Consider the following 17,683-nt stretch of genomic DNA (forward strand, 5'->3'; position numbering starts at 1 on the left):
TCAAGTTTTCTAACTTAATGGAGTATAGGTTATCAAAGTATTACCTTATAGTATTCTGAATTTCTTTGTATCTGTTGTAATGTTTGCCTGTTTATTTCTGATTGTTAATTTGGGTTCTCTTTTTCTTTTGGTTAGTTTAGCCAAATGTCTGCCAATCTGACTTTTTCAAAGAACTCGCTCTTAGATTCTTTGTATTGTTTGATCCCATCTCGTTAATATCGACCCTGATTTTTATTGTTTCCTGGCATCTGTTGGATTTTATTTTGGTTTATTCTTGTTTTTCCAAATTCTTGAATTGCATCATTAACTCATTTGTTTGTGTTCTTTCTGATTTTTTTTAACGTAGGAGGTGAAAATTATAAATTTCTTCTTTTAGGATTGCTTTTAATGTTTTTCCAGAAGTTTTATTGTGCTATGTTTTCATTTTTACTTACAGAAATATTTTTCTTTCTTTTAATTACTTTAATTCATTCATCATTCAGTAATGTGTTGTTTAATCTCCCCAAATTTATGTAATTATTAGAAAATTGTTTATTGTTAATTTTAAACATTTTTCCACTGTGGCCAGATAAAATATATGGAATTACTGTAGTTATCCTGATTTTAGTAAGATTTGGTTTTGCCCCAGGATGTTTTAAGCTTCCATGGGCGGCTGTGTAGAATGCATATACCTTGGCACGAGTGGAATTATCTGTAGATCTATTAGTTCTACTTGGTGTCCACTGCCATTCAATTCTGACATTATTCTGTTGTTTGTTTGTTTGTTTGTTTGTTTATATGACCTACTTATTGGTAAAAATAGGGCATTGAAATCATGTACTGAGTTTAAGTTAATTAGCCTGTACCAGTACACAGTATACTTTTTATGAAATTGGGTGCACCACAGTTTGGTGAATATATATTTGGGGTTGTAATGGCTTCTTAGTTAACTGTTCCCTTGATTAGAATGAAGTGGCTTTCGTTATCTCTTCTGATTAGCTTTGGTTTGAAGTCTTTTATCAGACTTAGGATAGTGACACCAGTTTGCTTCCTGGTTCCATTTGCTATAATTTTCCCATCCTTTCATTCTAAGTAGCTATCTTTAAAAGCAGGATTTCTTGTAGACAACAGAAAGATGAATTTTGTTTCTAGTAGTCAACCTGTCTTTTGATTTGGAGAATTTTAGGCCATTAATGTTTAAAGTTATTATTGAAAGGTATGTGTTGATTACATTTATTTTACTGTTTTGTTTTCTGTTTGTGTTCTTAGCCTTACTTGGTGTTCTGGTAATCACAACTTCATTTATTTTCTTTCTGTAGTCTCTTGGCTTTACTTATTTCTCTCTTTAGTACAAAGTAATACTAGTTCCAATATTCTGAAAATAGGGATAGTCTGGTAGATGTGAATTCTTTCAGCTTGTTATGGCAAGTTTTTCTTTCTCCTTGGCTATGGCAGATAGTTTTCCTGGGCAGAGTCATGTAGGTTGAGAACCATGGTCTCTCAGAACTTGGAGCATGTGGTAGGTTCTTCTGACTTTTAAAGTTTCCATTGAGAAATCAGCCTCTGCTGTGTGACTTGGGCATTTTGCAGCTTTCAGTACCCCTCGCTCTGTGTACTAGGTATTTTTACTATACTATGCCATGAGGAGTTTCTGTTCTGACTCTGTCTGCTTGCTATGCTGTGTGCTGCTGGTGTCTTTATGGGGCTATTGTTCCTTAACTTGGGGAAGTTTCCTTCTGTAGTCTTACTGAAGGTCTATGACGTTGACTAAGGAATCTTCTCTTTCATCTATGCCCATAATTCAAAGACATGACATTCCATGGTCCCTGCATGCTCTTTGTATGCTTTTATTTTTACTTTTCATGTGCCTGTGTGGCCTAATTCCTCGACTTTGTCTTCAAGTCCTGATATTCTTTGTTCTGCTCCATCCACTCTATTTTAAGGTTTCCCCTGAGTTCCCCACTTGGGTTAATGAGGTTTTCAGTTCATCTTCATTTTGCCTTGCATTTGTCTTCGAGTGCTTCTTTCCTGAATTCAGTTTTCAAATCCTACATTTTCTTCTTTATTTCATGAAGTATATTTGTGTTTTCGTGTGCATCACTCAGGCATTTACTGCTATTTTTCATTAAGCACATTAATGTTTTCAAAGAGGGGAATCTTAAAATTCCTTGAATTCTTGACGTTTATGATCATTCTTTTAAGTTGTGTTCATCCAGATAGTTTTCACTAGAGAATATCTCTATATGAGTAATGGATTTGGGAGAATACCCTGTCTTAACCTTTCATGTTATTTGTGGGATTTGTTTGTTTGTTTTACCTTTTTTTCCTCACATGATATATCCTGGTTACATACCCCAGCTCCTTCCCAACTCCCCCCATCCAGATCCACTCCCTATCTCTTGGAAAACAATTATTGTCTAAAGGACAATAATAAGATGTAAAAAGATAAAACAGAAACTAACACATTAGCATTGGACAAAACAAACTGAAGGCAACGAACCATGAGAAGCCACAAGGGTCAGAGATGCACCATTTGCACATTCAGGGATCCCATAAAAACACAAAACTGGAAGCCGTAACATACACAGAGAATCTTGTGCAGACCCATGCGGCTCTGTGCATGCTGCCGCAACCTCTGATTTCATATGTCCTTCGGTCATGTTGATTTAGAAGCCTTGCTTACCTGTTCCCTTCTGGCCCTTACACTCTTTGTGCCTCCTCCTCCTCCATGGATTCCTGGAGCCCTGAGAATTTGATGGAGATACCCAATTTAGTGCTGAGTGTTCCAGAGTCGTTCATTCTCTTCATAATGTGTGGCAGTGAGTCTGAATTTGTTCCCGTATGCTACAGGAAGAAGCTTCTCTGATGATGGCTGAGCAAGGCACTGATCTACGAGCATAGCAGCATGTCATTAGGAGTCATTTTATTACTTTTTTTTTTTTTTTTAATCCATCGTATTTGGTTTTCTCCAGATCCCTGGGCTATCTAGTTTCAGGTTCTTGGTTACACAAGCAATGTCCGGTGTGGGTTCCATCTCACAGAGTGGGGCCATAAGTCAAATCAGATACTGGTTAGTTGCTCCCTTAGGACACCATGTGGATCAAAGGGTTTGTGGTTGGGTTAGTGTTTACATTTCTCCTTTGGTAGTGTGCGGAATACCTTCCTGTGCCAGAGACTCTAGAACAGAGGTAAAGGCTCTGTGTAGGCAGCAGCTCAACTTCTCCGTGTTCATTCATTTGTGTAGGTGTTGTCTTCAGCAATGGACCCTTGCTGTCAGTTTGTGGAGAACAACCTATAGCCTTGGCAACAGCCTGGGTTGTTCGAGCATTCCCATAGGACCCTGTGGGCCAACAACTCCCTTAGATGTAATTCAGATATTGGAAGCTTCATTTGGTAACAAGACTTCTCTAGTTGGGGACCTGTCTTAGTCATTTTTTTTTTGCAATTTCATTTAAATGGCCTTCAATTGTGTGTATGTTCTATGACGTTTCCACTGTATTGTTTCTTTATTACCCCTCATATGATCTTTAATTTTACCGCTCTCTCTCTGTATCCTCTCATCTCCCTTGCCTCCACTTCCTACTTGATCCTTCTGGTTCCAGCCCCTCTCCATATCTATTTTTTTCCTCTTCCTAATGAGATCTACCTTTCTTTAATAACTAAACTGTGGTTCTATGGATCATTGCTTGGATATCATTGACTTAATAGCAAATATCCACATATAAGCACATATGTACATATATTTTTCTTTCTGGGTCTGGTCTATCTCAGTTGGGAGGATTTTTGTTTCTATTTCCATCCCTTTACCTGTGATTTCCTTCCTTCCTTCCTTCCTTCCAACAGTTGAGTAATACTCCATTGTGTAAATCCATTCTTTGTTGATGGACAGCTAGGTTGTTTCTGATTTGTGGCTATTAAAAACAGAGCAGGGTTGAGCAAGTGTTTTTGTTGTAGGATGAAGCGTCCTTTGGGTATAAAGAATGGTATAGATGGACCTTCCTGAGGAACCACCACACTGATTTCCATAGTGACTGTACAAGTTTGTACTTCTACCAGCAATAGATGGGTATTTCTCTTACTCTTCATCTTCACCAGCATGAGCTGTCACTTGTGTTATTGATCTTAGCCATTCTGACAACTGTAAGATGAAATCTCAATGTGGTTTTTATTTGCATTTCCTGATCACTAAGGATGTTGAATGTTTCTTAAAGTGTTTCTCAGCCATTTGAGTTTCTTCTTTCAAGAATACTATTTAGATCTGTACCAATTTACTTAATTGGATTTTTTTGTTTTCCTGATATCTAGTCTTAATAGTTTTTTTATATTTTGGATATTAGTCCTCTATTGAATGTGTAGTTGATAAAAAATATTTTCCTGTTCTGTGAGCATTGTCCAAATGACAGTGTCCCTTGCTGTGCAGCTGCTTTTCAGTTTTATGAGGTCCCATTTATTAACTGTTGATCTTAGTGCCTGTACTAACTGTTCTATTCAGAAAGTTGACTCCTGTGATAATGAATTCAAGGATGTCCCCTAATTCTCTTCTGTAAGGTTCAGTGTATCTGGTTTTATGTTGAGGCCTTTGATCCATTTGGAGTTGAGTTTTGTGTAGGGTGATATGGATTCTTCTGCATGAAGCCATTCAGTCTGACCAGGACCATTTGCTGAAGATGCTGTCATTTCCCCAGTGTATACTTCTGGCTTCTAATCAAAAGTCAAGTGTCCATAGGTGTGTAGATTTATGTCTGGGTACTCAGTTTGATTCCACTTGTCAACATAATCTTTTTTTGTGTCAATACCATGCTTTATTATTATTATTATTATGCCTCTGTAGTACAACTTGGAATCAAATATAGTGATACCTCTTGCATTTCTTTCATTAATAAAAATTGTTTAGCTATCCTGGGTGTTTTGTGTTTCCATATAAAGCTGAAAATGACCTTTCAAGATCTGTGAAGAATTGTGTTAATGATTGCATTGAATCTGTAGATGGCTTTTGGCAGGATGGCGATTTTTACTATATTAAATCCTATGGCTCTGTGGGCCTGGGAGAGATCTTTCCATCTTCTGATATCTTCTTCAATATGTTAAAGTTTATATCATACAAGTCTTTCACTTGCTTGGTTAGAGTTACCCCAAGATATTTTCTATTATTTGAGGCTATTGTGAAAGGTGTTGTTTCCCTGATTTCTTTTCTTTTATTGAAAAATGAAATCATTCATATTACATCTCATTTGCTATCCCATACCATGCATCCTCCCATTCCTCCCTCCCTCCCACTTTCACCCCATTCCCCTTCCCTATGACTGTGACTGAGGGGGAGCTCCTTCCCCTGAAAATGATGTTAGGGTATCAAGTCTTCTTGGTAGTCTGCTATCCTTCCTCCGAGTGCCATCGGGCCTCCCCATCAAGGGGACATGGCCAAATATGGGGCACCAGAGTTCGTGTGAAAATCAGTCCCCAGTCTCCACTTAACTGTGGAGAATGTCCTGTCCCTTGGCTAGATCTGGGTAGGGGTTTGATGATGAATGCACATATTGTCCTTGGTTGGTGCCATAGATCAAGCAGAACCCCTGGGCCCAGATCCGCCCATCATAGTGTTCTTGTAGGTTTCTAGGACCCTCTGGATCCATCTATTTCCCTATCTCCTATATTTCTCTCACCTAGAGTCCCAATAGGATGTTCTCACCTCTATCCCACTTTCCTGATAAGTGAAGACTTTCATGAGACATGTCCAGTTATAAGTGAGTGTATTCCATTTGAGTCTCTCTGCTTCTGGGTTAACTCACTCATTATGATCATTTCTAGTTCAATCCCTTTGTCCACAAATTTCGGGAATTCCTTGTTTTTAATAGCTGGGTAGTATTCCATAGTGTAAACGTAACAGTTTCTTTATCCATTCTTCTACTGAGGGACACTTAGGCTGTTTCCATGTTCTGGCTATTATGAATAAGGCTGCTATGAACATGGTTAAGCTTATGTCCCTGTTATATGCTGGAGCATCTTCTGGGTATATTCCAAGGAGTGGAATAGCTCGGTCTTGAGGAAGCCCTATTCCCAGTTTTCTGAGATAGCGTCAGACAGATTTCCAAAGTGGCTGCACTAGTCTGCATTCCCACCAGCAATGAAGGAGTGTTCCTCTCTCTCCACCTCCTTGCCAGCATGTGGTGTCACTTGAATTTTTTATTTTAGCCATTCTGATGGGTGTAAGATGGAATCTCAGAGTTGTTTTGATTTGCATTTCTCTGATGACTAAAGATGTTGAGCATTTCTTTAAGTGTTTCTCAGCCATTTGATATTCCTCTGTTGAGAATTCTCTGTTTAATCCTGAGCCCATTTCTCACTTGGATTATTTGGTTTGGTGGTGTTTAATTTCTTGAGTTCTTTATATATTTTGGATACTAGACCTTTGTCAGATGCAGGGTTGGTAAAGATCTTTTCCCAGTCTGTAGGCTGTTGCTTTGTTGTTTTGACAGTGTCTCCTGCCTTACAGAAGCTTCTCAGCCTCATGAGGGCCCATTTATTAATTGTTGGGCTTAAGGCCTGGGCTGTTGGTGTTCTGTTCAGGAAGTTGTCTCCTGTGCCAATGTGTTCCAGGCTCTTCCCCACTTTTTCTTCTAACTGACTTAGTGTCTCTGGTTTTATGTTGAGGTCTTTAATCCACTTGGACTTGAGTTTTGTGCATGGTGACAAGTATGGGTCTAATTGCATTTTTCTACATGTAGAAATCCCGTTAGACCAGCACCATTTGTTGAAGATGCTATCCTTTTTCCATTGAATAGATTTGGCTTCTTTGTCAAAACTCAGGTGACTATACGTGTGTGGATTCATATCTGGGTCTTCAATTCAATTCCATTGATCAAATAGCCTGTTGCTGTGCCAGTACCGTGCTGTTTTAATTACTATTGCTCTATAGTACAGCTTGAGATCAGGTATAGAGATTCCTCCTGAGGATCTTTTATTGTATAAGATTGTTTTAGCTATTCTGGTTTTTTTTGTCTTTCCATATAAAGTTGAGAATTGACCTTTCAATGTCTTTTAAAAATTGTGTAGGTATTTTGATAGGGATTGCATTGAATCTGTAAATTGCTTTTGGTAAGATGGCTTTTTTCCTATGTTAATTCACCCGATCCACGAACAAGGGAGATCCCTCCATCTTCTCATGTCATCTTCAATCTCTTTCTTCAGGGACTTAAAGTTTTTTTTCAAACAAGTCCTTCACTTGCTTGGTTAGAGTTACTCCTAGGTATTTTTAAATTGCTTGTGGCTAATGTGAAGAGTGTAGATTTCCTAATTTCTTCCTCTGTATGATTGTCATTTGTATATAGGAAGGCTACTGATTTTTTTTTTTTTGAGTTAATTTTGTATCTAGCCAGTTTGCTGAACATGTTTATCAGCTGAAGGAGTTCTCTGGTGGAATTTTGGGGGTCACTTATGTACACTATCATATCATCTGCAAATAGGCATAATTTGACTTATTCCTTTCCCATTTGGATCCCCTTGATCTCCTTGTGTTGTCTTATTGCTCTGGCTAGAACTTTAAGAACTATATTGAAAAGATATGGCGATAGTGGGCAGCCTTGTCTGGTCCCCAATTTTAGAGGAATTTCCTTGAGTATCTCTCCATTTAATTTGATGTTGGCTATTGGCTCACTGTATAATAGCCTTTATTATGTTTAGGTATGTGCCTTGTATCCCCGATCTCTCCAACACTTTAAACATGAATGGATGTTGGATTTTGCCAAATGCTTTTTCTGCATCTAAGGAGATGATCATGTGGTTTTTTTTCTTTTAGTTTGTTTATATGGTGGATTACATTGATGGATTTCCGTATATTAAACCATCCCTGCATTCCTGGAATGAATCCTACCTGGTCATGATGAATGATATCTTTGATATGTTCTTGTATTCGTTTCATGAGTATTTTATTGAGTATCTTTGCATCTATGTTCATAAGAAAAATTGGTCTGAAGTTCTCCTTTTTTGTTGGGTTTTTGTGAGGTTTAGGTATCAACATTACTGTGGCCTCATAGAAAGAATTTGATAATGTTCCATCCATTTCTATCTTTTGGAGTAGCTTAAAGAGTATCGGTATTAGCTCCTCTTTGAAGGTCTGATAGAATTCTGTGCTGAAACCATCTGGCCCTGGGCTTTTTTTGGTTCGGGGACTATCAATGATTGCTTCTATTTCTATAGGAGAAATAGGACTATTTAAATTTGTTTATCTGATCTTGATTCAATTTTGGCAAGTGGACTCGATCAAGGAAATTGTCCATTTCCCTTAGATTTTCAAATCTTGTGGCATATATGCCTTTAAAATAGGGTCTTATGATTCTTTGTATTTCTTCTGTGTCTGTTGTTATGTCTCCTTTTTATTTCTGATTTTGTTGGATAGCGTCTCTCTGCCTTTTAGTTAGTTTGGCTAATGGTTTGTCTATCTTGTTGATTTTCTCAAAAAACCAGCTCCTGGTTTTGTTAATTCTTTGAATTGTTCTTTTTGTTTCCAATTTATTGATTTCAGCCTGAGTTTGATTATTTCCAGACATCTACTCCTCTTGGGTGTTTCTGCTTCATTTTTTTCTAGGGCTTCCAGATGTGTTGTTAAGTTGCTTGTGTGGGATGTTTCCAGTTTCTTTTTAAGGGCACTTAGTGCTATATGAATTTTCCTCTCTGCACCGCTAATGGATGCTAACAAATTTGAGTATGTTGTTCCATCATTTTCATTGTATTTCAGGAAGTCTTTTATTTCTTCCTTTATTTTTTCCATGACCCATATGTCATTAAGTAGAAAGTTGTTTAGTTTCCACATGTGAGTAGGCTTTTTGTTATTTCTGTTGTTGTTGAAGTCCAACCTTAGACCATGGTGATCTGATAAGATACAAAGTATTATTTCAATCTTCTTGTATCTGTTGAGGCTTGCTTTGAGACCTACTATGTGATCAGTTTTGGAGAAGGTTCCATGGGGTGCTGAGAAGAAAGTATAGTCTTTTGTGTTTGGGTGGAAAGTTCTGTAAGCATCTGTTAGATCCATTTGATTCATAGCATTGGTTAATGATGTTATTTCTTGGCTTAGTTTCTGTTTCAATGACCTATCCTTCAGTAAAAGTGGGGTTTTGAAGTCTCACACTATTAATGTGTAGGGATCGATGAGTGATTTAAGCTTTGTTAATAGTTCTTTTACAAATGTTGGTACCCTTGTATTTGGAGCATAGATGTTAAGAATTGTAATGTCATCTTGGTTGATTTTACCCTTGATGAGTATGAAGTGTCCTTCCTCATCCCTTTTGATTAATTTTGGTTGAAAGTCTATTTTATTAGATATTAGGATGTCTACACCAGCTTGCTTCTTGTGACCATTAGCTTGGAATATTTTTTCCCAGCCTTTTACCCTGAGGTAATGTCTGCCCTTGTAGGTAAGGTGTGTTTCTTGGATGCAGAAGAATGTTGGGTCTTGTTTATGCATCCATTCTGTTAGTCTATGCCTTTTTATTGGAGAATTGAGACCATTGATGTTGAGAGATACTAATGACCAGTTAAGTCCCTTCATTTTGATGCTTGTTACAGTCAAGAGGTTGTGAGGTTGTGATTTTGTGATGGTGTAATTATCAATTTCCTGTGTAGTTTTGGTTGTAACTCATCCCTGTGCAGTAGAGTTTTCCTTCTAGTAACTTCTGTAACGCTGGATTTGTGGATAGGTACTGTTTGAATTTGTTCCTGTCATGGAATATTTTGTTTTCTCCATCAATGGTTATTGATAGTTTTGCTGGGTACAGTAGTCTAGCCTGGCATCTGTGGTCTCTTAGGGTTTGCAGGACCTCTGTCCAGGCCCTTCTGGCTTTCATGGTCTCAGCTGAGGAAGTCGGGTGTAACTCTGATAGGTTTGCCATTGTATGTTACTCTGCCTTTTCCCCTTGCAGCTTTTAATATTTTTCTTTGTTCTGTGTATTTTGTGTTTTTATTATTATATGGTAGGAAGATTTTCTTTTCTGGTCTATTCTATTTGGTGTTCTGTAGGCCTCTTGTATGTTCATATGCATCTCCTTCAGATTGGGAAATTTTTCTTCTAAGATTTTGTTGAAGATATTTTCTGGGCCGTGGAGTCAGGTGTCTTCTCTTTCCTTAATGCCTATTATTCTCAGATTTCTTCTTTTCACAGTGCCCTTGATTTCTTGGATGTTCTGTGTCAGGAACTTTTCTGATTTAGCATTTTCTTTGATAGTTGTTTTGAGTTCTACGATTGTATCTTCAAGTCCCAAAATTCGTTCCTTCATTTCCTGGATTCTGTTTGAGAAGGCCACCTCTTTGTTGGTTGCTTTCTTCTCTATGGTTTCTCAGTCATGTTTTTCTTCTGTGTGTTCCTTTATCATAGATTCCGTTTTTGTCTTCAGATCTTGAAGTGTTTTATTGATTTCCTTCATCTGTCTGTATTTTCCTGAAATTCTTCCAGTGCCTCTCTATATGACTCTTTGATGTCCTCCACCCATTTGGTTGCATCCTCCTGCAGTTGTTTACAGATTTCATTCATTTTTTTCCATTATCATCTTCCTTACTAAGGACTTGGGGTCATTTTCTTGTATTTCGATTGTGTTTGGGTTCTCCGGATTGTTTTCTTTGGGATAGCTGGGATCTGGAGGTACTGAGCTGTTTTGGTTTTTGTTGTTTTCATTCTTATGCTGTCCTTTAGACATTTTGCTGTTTCTGTTAATGGGATGTGGCTTCTGGTTTCCTTCACTGGTTGTTGAGAACGGGTACTTGGTGAATGTTTATAGGTCATGTGCTCTTGCCTGTGGGGATCAGGGAGTTTTCCCCTGACATGCAGGTGACCTAGTTTCCGCTCCTGGAGACTTTGCTCTACACCTTAGGCTCCAGGCTGGGTCAGTGTTATGGTTCAGGCCAGCTGTTAGGGGTCTGGATCGAGGCTGGCAAGCTCTGGCTGGGCAAGATGTTCCCAGTTGCCTGCACTTCCCGCGGACCTGTAATCTAGATCTCGTCTGGCTCAGACCCACTGAGCTATGTGCGCCTTTTATACCAGCGTATATGCATGTCTGGGGTGTCCAGCCTTTCCTGAGAGGGTGGGAGATCCTGCTGGGGCTGTGTGTAGTGTCCAAGCTGGGTTCTAACTGCTTGGATCTGCAGGCTCTGTCCCCTGTGCTGTGTTCCAATGTGGGCCCGGGTTGGCCCCCGCGGGCTGTGCGCCGTGCTCTCTGAGCTGGCCTGATTTCATTCTCAATCCATTTGTTATAGGAGGGCTACTGATTTTTGTTAGTTAATTTGTATCCAGCTACTTTGCAGAAAGTGTTTATCAGCTGTAGAAGTTTCCTGGTGCAATTTTTAGCATCATTTTACTATGTTATTGTCTGCAAATAAAAATACTTTGACTTATTCATTCTGATATTTATTCCCTTGATCTCCTTCAGTCTTAACTCTAGCTAAGACTTTAAATACTACATTGAATAGGTATAGAGAAGTGGACAACTTTGTCTTGTTCCTGATTTTAGTGGGATTGCTTTGAGTTTTTCCCCATTTAAGTTGATATTGGCTACAGGCTTGCTGTGAACTTCTTTTATTATGTTGGTTTTTACCTTAATTATGTCTTTATTATGTATCCCTAATCTCTCCATGACTTTTATCATGAAGGGATGTTGGATTTTTATCAAAGGCTTTTTCTGCATCTAATGAGATGATCAGGTAGTTTTTGTCTTTCAGTTTCTTTATATAGTGGACTACATTTATTGAACTGTCCCTGCATCTCTGGGATGAAGCTTACCTAATCATGGTGGATGATCTTTTTGATGTTCTTAGATTCTGTTTGCAAGAATTTTGTTGAGAATGTTTGCATCTATGTTAATAAGGGGACTTGGTTTTTAATTCTCCCTTATTTTGCTTTAGTTTAGTTTTTGCCTCTTTGTGTCGCCCTGGCTGTTCTGGAACTAGCTTTGTAGACCAGAGCTGCCCTCGAACTCACAAAGACCCCCTCCCAAGTGCTGGGATTAAAGGTCTGAGCCACCACCACTCAATCTGTAATTCTCTCTCTTTGTTGGATAACTGTGGTCTCATAAAATGAATTGAGCAATATTATTTCTGTTTCTATTTTGTAGAATAATTGGAGGAGTATTGGCATTAACTCTCTTTTTGAAAGTCTGATAGATTTCTGTGCTAAAACTATCTAGCCTTGGGCTTCTTTGCTCAGAAGACTTTTAATGACTGCTACTACTTCACTAGGAATTATGTCTATTTAAGTGGCTTGTCTGATCTTGATTTAACTTTGGTAAGTGCTATATCAAGAAACTGTCCATTTCTTTTAGATTTTCTAATTTTGTAGAGTACAGGTTTTTAAAGTATAACCGTATGATTCTCTAGGTTCCTTAGTATCTCTTGTTGTTTTACCCTTTTTGTTTCTAGTTTTGTTAATTTGGATATTCTTTCTGTTTTTTATAGTTAGTTTGGAAAAGGAATGGGGATGAGCTAGGTGGGGAAATGAGGGCGCCTGCAGGAGGGAGTAAAGCAGGGTGTTCCCCAGGACCTGCTTAGCCCCCTGGGAGTGAAGGCAGAGTGAGGAGCGACCACACTGCAGAGCTGGGGCTATGACTGGGGAATTGGTTTTAGAGTTGCTGAAGGAGACGTGAAGCTCTGCACTCAACCTGCCTGCGTCTCTTCATTTGTGTTGGTATGCTAGGACCCAGCATGCAGATGTGAGATTCCAGGCTTCCTCCACTAGGAAGGCCTGTAAGTTGTGCAGCTGATGCAAGGACTGAGGATTGGGGATGGCTTGAGTAGCTGAGGTTACAAGGACTCACCAGACTAAATCTACATAAAATGTGCCACCTAGGCAAGGCCTGGAGGATGGATATAACGCAGATGAGCTGGAGTCCTGGGAACGTGCCACACTGGCTTGGTCCACAAGCTGTGTGACCAGTGCCAAATCTTGGGGTTGGGACTAGCATAGGCCGGACTGATCAGAATACGCTGGCACACCCTGAAGAAGGGTACAGATGTCCTAGGCTTCAGGGAACGTACCAGAATGGCCCTGGGCACAAGATACAGGAAACCAGGCAGTACCTGCAGGATAGCTGTGATAGACAGCTGGAGTTGGGAAAAGGGGAGAGATCAGAGGAAGCTTGCCTGGGTCTGTATTACAATAGTGGCTACTAGGTTCCTAGTAGCAAGTGAGATTAGGTGAGTCCCAAAGGGAGGGAGGGAGACAGGAAGAGGCTATCCATGGCAAGCAACCACTGGGCTAGGGCTACCAGAATAGAAGGTAGGAGAGGAGAGGGCAGGCAGCCTCCCTGGGTCTGAGCCACGTGTGCTGGCTACAAGATCCCTGGTAGCAAGCAGGACTAGGATCAGGTGAGACCCAAAAGGAGGAGACAGGCTGAGGGGAGGGCCGTGGATATGAGACACTGGAGGAGGAGATGGAAGAGCACTGGAGACCAAGTGCATTGAGTACAAGGTCCCGGGTAGCAAGCAGGGCTAGGATCAGATGAGACTCAAGGAAGGAAAGAGGGCAGAGAGGAGGAGCTGTCCCTGCCAAACAGCCACTGGACCAGGGCAAACAGTGGAATATGGGAGGAAAGGAGGAAGAGTGCAGGTAGTCTATCTACGCCCAGTGCTACCACACTGTCTAATAATAATGCCTATTTTACCCACCAGACTGGAAAGAAAAATCTTAACAGGGAGCTGTAGGTAAGTTAGGAACTTAGCAGTGGACAGCAAGTAGGTCTTAGACTGACCACTGCTGTAGAGCCTAACAGTATAAGAGCAGGGATCAGAGGTAAATGGTTCCAAGCAGTCTGACTACTTCCCGAAACAAAGTTCTAGAGTTACAGAAGCAAGCACTCAGCACTCGGCAAAGCTCACAGCCATAATGTCTGTACCTGCTCAGAGATTCTCAGACACTCAGAGGAAACGATCCCAGCAATAGGGAGGCAGAGACAAGAGGAGAAATGTGGCCAGTAACGAAGAACCAACACATATAGTAGAATTAGCAGAAAAAGAAATAAAACCATAGCTGTATTCCTCATCCTTAAAAGGTTAAGACCTGTGAAATATTAAAAAAAAAAAAAAAAAAGACCAGAATTGCATTTTTAGAAACATAAGCTACAGTTTCTGAGATGAAAAGTATGGTAGGCAGAGTCACCATAAAAGTATTTCCTACTCTGTCTAGACTTTGTTACTCCAAGGAATGGATGAAGTACCATTTGCACTAGCTCAGAAAATATTTTCTGTTGTAATGATTTATTGTTAAAATATCTTTGGTTACCCTTTTATTGAGAGAAGATTCGAATACTCCTGACAGAATTAAAACTTCGTACTTTGGAGTAGAATCTATGTCTTGTTAGGTTTTGTGTATGAAATGTGTATGTTCAAAGTGTTAAAAGGTCAGAATAATGATTGGTGCATTGCTTCGTAGATGTGACATTTATTTCCTAGCCAGCTAGTAAGTGAGGCAGCTGATTGTCAGTTCCCATCTTAGTGCATCCCTAACACAGTGGCGGTGTGCATCTGCCAGTAGTGCTCAGTGGCACTTCTAATATGGAGGCAGGGTCCTGGCGCTAGTGCACTGCAGCTTAGCCTGCTGTAGAAGGTAGGAGAGCAACCATAAACAAACAAGGGCAGGCTACTTCCCAGAGCTTTGCCTTTGTCTGTTAGCCTGTGCTGGTTAAATCAGGAATGCCTGGGTTAACTAGAAAGAACTTAGAAATTACGTATTGGGGAAGATCTGGAGTGCGAGTCTAGAGAGTAAATGGCAGAGTTAAACCTATTGTAGAAAACTGATCTCCCCAACCTAAAAATAAGGTGGTCATTTTCCCATTTTTTAGCCACAGGAATATTATCTCCTTTTTTAGGCAAACAGACATAGAAGGTTTTGAAACCCCAGGTTTCAGTGTCTTGCAAGACGCTCATCTGAAGGATCAGCAAACTGTACAGGTGAGAGCAGCTTCTGCACAGATGGAGGCCAACGCTCCAAGAGTTCTCAGTGAAGTACCTATTGACGACATAGTCTGCTTACAACGTAATGGAAGTTTGTAAACTGTCTCACCTTTGAGTATGGTGGCTAAGCTGAAGTCGCTCACCTGTGTGTCACCAGCAGCAGCCCTGTCCTTGGCCTCAGCACTGCAGGAGGCCATGGGTAGATCAACTTCTCCATTACTTGAGGTGCTGATGAGGACGGTATCTTAAGGAGGAGGTCCAGCTACTCAGGAAAGTCTTCCTGTTGTTGATGCTTTATTATTGGTGCTAAATGATGGATTTCTAGCCTTTCTTCTATTTGTATTTGAATCACTAGAAAAAGAAATTATGTGTTGTAGAAAAACCATCAGGTGTAGGGTGTGGAGTACCTCAACATACCTATCAAATGCAGAGGCAGAAAAAATAACAGTTTAAAATTGAAGCTGAACCTCCTTGAAGCATTGGAGGGGAAGGAGGAAGCTTCTAGCAAGGGTTCACCAAATGCAGCAAAGGTAATGAGAGGTGGAGGCCTGCTTGTATTGAACACGGCAAGACAAGCACACGGGAAAACTACAAAGGAAGTAGCCGAATACGCAGCTGCAATCAGGAACAGGCGCAGAAGGTTCCGGGACAGACTCAGCACTGTAGCTCAAGGGGAGGGAAGAGAAACAAAAGTACAGAAAGTTTGCCATGTGACATAAAGATCACATATTAAACAGAAGGATTTCCTCAGCTGAGACTATCTCATAGTAATACTAACGGTAACAACTATAGAAAAAGGAAAACGCTCTCTGGCTTGTGTGCTTGGGTTGAACAAAGAAAAATGTTCCTGGTGGCTTGCAGGAAAGCATTTGAGTCTCTTCTGTTCACAACCCCCACCCTTGCGACTGCTGTTTTTTTAGGTTCAGACTGCAGTGCATCTTGGAAGAGACTGCTCTGGGTGTCTTAATAGCAGAGATAAAGCAGAACGACCAGAACAGCCTGAGATGAGAGACAGCATCAGCCCTGCAGCCGCCACACACCGTGGCAGGTCAGGACAGGGAGAGCAACACAGACAGGCCCCGACACAGTGAGAGACTAAGCCCAGGCTCCAGGGAGAGTGGAGGCTGTGGGAGGAGCTGTACCAGAAGGTCTGTGAGTGCCATCTGTGAACACTCAACAAGATTAGTCTGCTTGGGGGAAACTACCTGGTACAATGTGGAAAATGAGGCAGCCTCAAAATAATTATGTAGAAAAAAGACATTTAAAAAAGTACAATTCCATTTCTGTGAAGTTTTAGGAAATACAAATGATACACAATGACAAAGCAGATCAATGATTGCTGGGTAGTGGGGTGAGGAGTGGGCATTGGAAATGTGTTAGTTGGCTTCCGTTACCTGTAGTAGATATCTGAGCTAATCAACTTACAGTGAGAGCACTGGAACTCACAGTGTGGAGAGCGCCAGTCTCTGAGGAACAGGCCCCTTTACCTTTGGCTCGTGCTGAGACAGCAGAGCTGCTCACCTCAGGGCTGCAAAACCAAAACAGGATGCAGAGGGCCTGGGACCTCATCACCCTCCTCAAGGATGCACTCCCGGTACCCAAAAGACCTGCCACTGGACCAACTTCAGAAAGCTTTCACCCTTCCCTCAGTGCAGCAGATGATAAAACCATAGCACATAGACCTCTGTGAGACAGGACAAATGAAAGATCATAGTGTGTAAGGAAGTGTGGAAGTGCTCACTATCTTGCCTGGGGAGTGGACTTTGCAGACATCTACACTTGTCAAACAGACAGCTGTGTACTTCAGAGACATGTAGCCTAGTTACGCACCATTAGAAGTTTCTTTTTAAAACTACATTAAAAACAACACAAATATTATAGCTTCATCTCAAGCAAAAGAAGAAGAAGAAAACTACATAACCTCTGTGCAGCCTGACTCAAACCTTTTTCATCAAGATGCTCTTTCTTAGGCATCTCTGGCTTTTTGAGATATGCTAGTAATATCAGTGTGGTTAAATATTGTTCTTGGCCAGTAAACTGACCTTAGTGCAATTTTGTATTTCAGGACTCATGAATCAAGCAAGCAAACATGAAAGGTGGATAAATGCCATTGCCCCCAAAGGCACTGTAACTTTTAAACATCAGAGCTGGCTCCAGTCCCTGAAGCTGCAGGACTAAGAATGGTTTCGGTTGTGTTTATGATTTTTAATGTGGACTTCCAGACTGTGAGTATAAAAATGCAGACACCAGTGTTCATATAAATGTCAAGACAGCGGCCCTGGCAGTGGATGCTGGTGAATGGTTTCAGGGGGACTTGTGCCAAATGTGTGCTTAGTTATAGTATTCTTTTTCTATTGTTCTGCTCCAACTTACAGAAGTCCCCAAGATATGTCCTAAGACCTCCAGTGATGCCTGAAATCACAGATAGTATCAACCCCTGTACACTGTAAGGGTCTTTTGTTTGTTTGTTTAATAAGCACATGCCACCTGAATGCCTTTTCTATCCAACTAAACACTTATGTACTCTGGCCAAAGCACTTCCCACTTTAGTTCCAATAGCAAAAGTAGATGCCTTTCTTTTTTCTTCTTTACAGTTTTGTGAACAGTGCATCCACCCTGACTGTACAGCCTAGCAACCTCAGCAAATAAAATTTTTAACTAAATTGAGAGCTTTTATTGCCTTTTTTTCTTAAAGTACTTTGTGGCTTCTCTTTGTCAGCCCCAGTTGCAAATATCACTGTCATTATGCTTTAGAGCCATTCCTAAGATAAGGGCT

General features: G+C 40.3%; 2 protein-coding genes across 8 annotated transcripts in view; one reads left to right on the top strand and one right to left on the bottom strand.

The window, feature by feature from the left end:
- Nucleotides 1-17,564, top strand: part of FAM185A (family with sequence similarity 185 member A) — a 54,439-nt gene extending 36,875 nt beyond the window's left edge. For 2 of the 3 annotated variants that reach the window (XM_084787298.1, XM_084787296.1), the window contains one exon: nucleotides 16,973-17,564. In XM_084787298.1, coding sequence (XP_084643424.1) covers nucleotides 16,973-17,085 — 113 coding nt within the window. In that variant the 3' untranslated portion in view covers nucleotides 17,086-17,564. The remainder of the gene's footprint in view (nucleotides 1-16,972) is intronic. The other variant, XM_084787297.1, reaches the window with a different exon arrangement.
- Nucleotides 1-17,683, bottom strand: part of FBXL13 (F-box and leucine rich repeat protein 13) — a 209,671-nt gene that overhangs the window by 5,304 nt on the left and 186,684 nt on the right. The window contains exon 22 of one of the 5 annotated variants that reach the window (XM_084787277.1): nucleotides 2,678-2,723. The exons of 3 other annotated variants lie outside the window; for them this stretch is intronic. The gene's annotated coding sequence lies outside the window, so the exon portion shown is untranslated. Of the gene's footprint in view, nucleotides 1-2,677; nucleotides 2,724-14,916; nucleotides 15,259-17,683 lie in introns of those variants that run through there. One more of the 5 variants, XM_084787276.1, reaches the window with a different exon arrangement.

This window comes from Acomys minous, assembly GCF_964271855.1.
Source record: "Acomys minous genome assembly, chromosome: 6".
Lineage (NCBI taxonomy): Eukaryota > Metazoa > Chordata > Mammalia > Rodentia > Muridae > Acomys > Acomys minous.